The 6,000-nt window shown below is 39.0% G+C and overlaps 1 protein-coding gene across 1 annotated transcript; it reads right to left on the reverse strand.

Moving 5' to 3' along the window:
• Positions 1–2,377: 2,377 nt before the first annotated feature.
• On the reverse strand, positions 2,378–5,211 carry LOC131787373 (uncharacterized). Its single transcript, XM_059104485.2, has one exon. The coding sequence runs from the start codon at positions 5,122–5,124 to the stop codon at positions 4,414–4,416; it is 711 nt and encodes a 236-aa protein (XP_058960468.2). The 5' UTR covers positions 5,125–5,211; the 3' UTR covers positions 2,378–4,413.
• Between the last annotated feature and the right edge of the window lie 789 nt (positions 5,212–6,000).

Here is a 6,000-nt window from a genome sequence, read left to right on the forward strand (position 1 = left end):
GAAATCCTGTAATTCCGGAATTTCTTTCGTCACTATATTATAAGATACGCGTACAGTAACATACGTGATAGTTTCGTGAGCCATCCAGGCCATGACTACCGTGTAACACGTATCTAAATATGTTAATGTTGAACAAGCCCCCGAAGTAATTATCCACTAAAGTAAATAGCACCGAGTCGCATGAAAATACAAATGGAAGCAACTGGCAGTAAACCCATGACCAAGATCCACAAGTCAGGATTCACCAGGAATTCGATATCTACCCACAACCTTCTGGAAGGTTCGAAGTATTATGTACTTGGTAAGAGAGAATCCACGCCCGAAATTGACCTCGACACGTCGGTTCCCTTTCGTCGTGAGAGTATCACATTGAGGACTAAATCAACAGACATTATGTCGTACAACCTATGGAAATCTCGCCGGAGTTCTTTACCTAATTACTTTCCCACTGGGCAAAAGAAAATTCCAAGTTGCTCGGGGTTTTCTGTACCTTTTGTTTTAAAAAAGGAACCGAAAGTGCTACGCAAGTATTCTACTTCTCTTGGGAGCACTGAAAACCCGGAGAGCAAAGAGCAAATGAATGAGGTAAACCCTGGCAAAGACGCTGCGAAAAATGATGCAGTATCAACAAAGATTCGCGTATTGCCAAAAGAAGAAACATGGGAACAGATATTTCGACGAGAAAGCTCGGCGATAACGCAGGGATCAAGATCATATTGTGATTCCGTTTCAACGCTAAGAGGTTCGAGTATTTCTTTACGAAAAAGTGGAGGAGAACATATGGCATATTACGCAAAAAGTGACAGCATAAAGCGCTGGCTCAGCGAAGTAGAATAAAAGAATCAAGAGATTATTCTTAAATCCGAGCTTACCCAACCTTGCTTCATTTTACTAAGTAATAAAACGTAATTTTAAGAAAATGAGTTGAAAGAGAAAACTTCGGCAGAAAATTATAAATCTTGGAATAGCTACATATTTCGCCACGTGATTTCTGGAACCGTTTTATTTTAATGTCATTGGCGTTGCGCCTTCACGATATTGATCAATCAATACTGCCACAATTCATGATTTGCTCAAACGTTTTGTCCCGTTCGGGGACTGAAAATTTGTAGTAAAAGAAAGATTTCGCCCGCTTCCGTTTGGTTTACTCTGATTCTTTTTAACTTAAACTCGACGAATTCGCCTTGTAGGAGCAAAGGGAAATTTTTACTCATGGAAAACCCAGCTAGTTGGTTACACTATGTCAAGATGTTGAGGGGCAGAAGTGAGGTTTGGAGACAAAGCGGAACTTCATATCATTTACCACTTAGGCCTTTTGCATGCTGGATTTTGAGCGAGGATGTCACTATCCAATGACTAGGCGTCCTTAGGAACCGTCAATAAGATGGAGCACCAGCTGCTACCGCAGAGTACATCTAAACAATGATTTAACCATAACATAAACTGACACCCTAAAGCGCCATATTTTTCGCTCCTTCCATTTTATGGATCTCAATTGACCATGTTACGACGACTGGAATTATTGACAAACCTCTTCGTTTGTCTGTTTATTGAAAGGTACGAATAGTACGATTTGTGGTCGATCTTAATGATTTAGTTATAAAACTAATTAAAAAAAAAAGGAACTCATATAAGCTGTGATTCACGTAAGACGAAACAATTTTACTAATTTCCGCTCCATTGTCTGCACCGGGGGAGGGTTCACTTTCTCACGCCAACTTAGATAAAATTTGAGGATCAAAATTTATTACATAACATGGCATGGAGCAAAGAAAGATTATCTTTTGATTGCCATAACAACTTCGCCTCATTGATTTTTGTAAATTGCTTTTGGCAGTATGTTGTGCAACTGTCATGGTGGATTTTGGGTTTTGTTTTCAACTTAGCCCAGCTCTTGGAAAGCAAACAACGGCGGGCTGAACATCGCAGTAGATATCACGAAACATTTTGTGTCTTAAAATAGAGGTAAACGCCCATTATCCAGACATCACGTACAAAACGCGTGGTCCAAGATTTACAACTTTCCAGGACCCATTTGTGACCTATGGATTAGCAACGACCGATTCCTCCTCACGGAAACACGGAGGCTTTGGCGGGACTTTGATATCGATTAGACCCTGCAAACACCAAATGAGCCACATAGCTATCCATCAGGAAAAGAAAAATATATGTATGGGTACTTTCAATTGCTCTTCATTATCTAAAAGATATCATGACCGCAACTTGAGTATGCACATAGTATAAGTACCAACTTTTCCGAAACGTGATCATGAAAGCCCAATCAATTATAGGCACTGTAACGGGGAGGGAGCGAGGAACTCGGGAAGTTTCTATTTCTCTTTAATAGCTCTCCAGAACGACATTTGTTTCTTTGTTCTTTTTATTTGGTCTTTTGACATTCTTGACGGTCAATTGCGCATTCGTTTCGAAACAGCAAAACCTCGATGCGTATTAAAGGAGAAAAAACATGAATTCTACGCTCTCTACCAGCACTTTATGAAGAAATATGTCAGCTTTATGATAAGAATTTGAGGCTCTAAACGGTACGTAACGCAAAGCCACAAAAATAACTCGTAACTCAACAAAGTAACATCTTGAAAATACGCTGAACGTCATAAATATTCTATCGACTTAACTTAACACAATGAGAGAAACAAACAAAATGAATTAAATACGCCTATGGAACTTATGTAATGGATATGTTTTCTCTCCCAAAGGACTAAAGGTTGTTGGCACAGAACTTACCTCATCAATCAGGGTAAAATGAAGCTTACTTTATTGACCAAACCTCTTCTAGGCACATAGTGTAAATATGTCAATTATCCACAAATTGTCTTTCGACTAACATTTTGCATAATTATCAAACGTTTGAAAAATTTCCCAAAATTACCTGCTTCAGCGGGATAATCAGGAACGGGAACGGGAACGGAAACGGAACCTCTTCTATCAAGATATTTCCTTCCTGAGACAATCCTTGAATCGCTATTAATGATCCACGAAACATTTCAAGAGTCATTCAAGAATCGAGAGAGGCTCTATGTATTGCAGCCATGTATCACGCAGGGAATAAATTCATTGTGTAAAGGGAAGTTTATCGAAGTGAAAAAAATCTGTTATTTCGAGTGCAATTTACTCTGTATTTGTTTTAACTAAGATACCGTTTAAAAAGCAGAGGGATAAGTTAAAAATATATCTCGATGATACTAAATTGTGTGGACAGAGAAAGAAACTGAACATGAATGTGATCTTCGCAATAATGAATACTACTTGAGTGACTAGTGACTTAAGTGACTTAAGCTAACACTACTTATCAAGTGAAAATACGGCTTGAAAAATTCAGGCCTGTACAGGATTTGAACGCATGTTCAAGTGATACTGGTGCAGTACTCTACCAACCAAGCTAACTAGGCTGTTATGTTCGCTCCAAATAAACCCGTAAAGTGATAAACAAATGACGGTGAATAAATGAAAATCATATATGTAAACTGCAGATAAAGAAGTAAATATGAAAGCGATCTTCGCAATAATGGACACTAGTTATTGGGCAGTAGTGGAAAAAACTACTAAACTAACCACTACTTAGCAGTAGTGAAAAAAACAGACAGCAGGAATAACCTTAGCAATCTTCTCCTCGCTCACATATTTTACTCTCGAGGAATTTCCCTCATAAATGTTGAAATTCAGTCTTATTTCGATCAACTTGATTTTCAATTCAGATGCACGTGACTGCACTTTCGATTGACTATTGTTTGATTGAACCTATTTGTTTTCGTACGTTGTTACTGTATCCTGACAAAGAAACTGGTCACTTCCAAAAGCTTAAGTTATAAACTAACATTGCGACAGGCGAATTAAAGAGGACGGCACGTATCAGAAGAGTCAAGTTAAATATTGCTTTTTGTTGCGATTGGGAAGAACGGGCTTAGGGTGCCATAAGAAGAAACTGTGGGCTCTAATGGAAAATAGCGAGGTCAATAACTTCTGATATCAATTACCATAAAGTTAACTATTAATAAACTTGCATGGGAAGGTTTTAAAATTGCGCTTAGAAACACATAGCATACTATCATCACTGAATATTTTGTTTCACATCAACATATGTCATATAACTGAAGCTTCTTCTTCAATCAGTTTCACGAGAACTGAGAATGAGTCACTGCCCGTAGCTAATGACTCGACCTTATATGTTGCCGACTTAATTTCACCCGCAAAGTGTGATAACAGATGTGCATCTCTAAATATAGAGTATCGTTCGCAAGGAAAAAATTTTGAGGCATATCGTACATTCGTTTCTCTCTCTGTGTTTACTACAGGAGGATGGAAACAGGGTGTCAATTTTGTATCCAGATTCCAATCTAGAAAATGAGATCTTAACGGTGGCCATCTCTTAATTTTGTTCGACGTTTTCATGAGTCAGAGCCTTTGGTTCCACTGACGTGTCTCCGCTTTTTTACCTGTTAATGGACCTCTTTGAACTTGAGGAATAGAAGAAGGGTTAAGAAAATTGTCACTCAGCTCACCGGCTGAATTAGAGTCATAGCTTGTAAAAGGTTGAAGCGAATCCGGCGACTTGTCAACCTTCAATACGGGCAGACTAATCCGTCTTTGCCGAGGTCCTTGGTTGACACTCACTCCACTTAGGACAGAATTGTCCCCAAACATCCATCCGTTTGCTTCAGTTTTTCGAATGGGAGTACTTGTATACTTCTTTACTGAACAAGGGTTTTCATAAAACGCAGGCATATGTGCATCCAGATTCACTTCTCGTTTTGCCAGCTCCACACGTCCTCCTTCGAGAAACTGATCAGGTTTTAGCTGAACGGGTCTACTAGGCAGTGATATCTTTCTACGACGATGCAATCCAACGAAACCTCCATTTGCTGCCGTGCTTGTTGCATCTTGAACACAATTTACAGGTTCATTTCTCTCGCCAGCAGCTTCCAGCGAGCCAAGAGATTTAGCGTGTCTTGGAATGCTTCCGCTGGAAGATGAAAGGCGTCTTCGACGTCCGTTGCCATTAACTTCGTCATTTTTTAAGTTCACTGCGTCGTTAGCCATACAGTTTTGTTCCTTAGGCTCAATAAAACTTGACATCTGCGGAGAAGGGAAATTGTGCGAGTCCATTACACTACCAATGCCTTTGTTGATATATTTCTCAGCATTAAAAATACGAATTCATTTCGTCACGGGTAAATAAGCCCATTTTGAAGTCATTGCCCCCAGCAATTAATTTCGCCAATTACTTTATTTCAAACTTTAGAACCTTTAAACTAATTTTAGCCCACACCGCTGAGCACACACCGTGTGGTTGACAGCTTTCATGGAATAAATTAATTTTGGCTAATTAATTGCACCGTAGCTTAGACTAACGAAACGCTTGCCCTATAAGTTACTAGTCGTCATAGCTTATCCATGAATTAGAAATGGCATTCCTTTTAGAAAGAGAAGCGTCCTTCATTTTCCTTGGTTTGTATCCTATTATTTCCTTTGGGCGCAATCGTGATTTCGTCTTTCAAAGGTTTCGTTGAGCAAACTGTACACAGATTCACCCATGCAAAGCAAATTGGTTCCAAAGTTTGATAACTTTGAAAAAGCTTGAAGGGGGGTATATTTCTGAGACCTTCTCTGAATGCTTAAGGGAAGGTGTACAATATTCCAGACACTACATTTACTGTGCGCGAAACGCCAGTTAATCAATGACAAAATGAAACATCAGTCAAAACAATAGTGTACATAAATTACAAATATCTCATCTAACCAAACAACAGCTCAGAAAAATGACTGATCTCCACCTAATCCTGACCGTGGGGTAGACAGTTGCCTGTGATAGTCTTACCAATGAGATTCCTAAAGTCTGAATAACGAAACAACTAGTCACGCGCGAACACTCCGACTGCTTTAATTAATCACGAAAAGATTTTAAATTTTACTTACATTGTAGATATTTCGTAATAACACACTGATATCATTTGCAGACACTGGATAAGGTTCATTACCTCA

Source organism: Pocillopora verrucosa, chromosome 14, assembly GCF_036669915.1.
Source record: "Pocillopora verrucosa isolate sample1 chromosome 14, ASM3666991v2, whole genome shotgun sequence".
In the NCBI taxonomy this organism is placed as follows: domain Eukaryota; kingdom Metazoa; phylum Cnidaria; class Anthozoa; order Scleractinia; family Pocilloporidae; genus Pocillopora; species Pocillopora verrucosa.

Coding starts and splice junctions, on each gene's coding strand:
- LOC131787373 (XM_059104485.2), bottom strand. CDS start 5,124: ATGGACTCGCACAATTTCCCTTCTCCGCAGATGTCAAGTTTTATTGAG.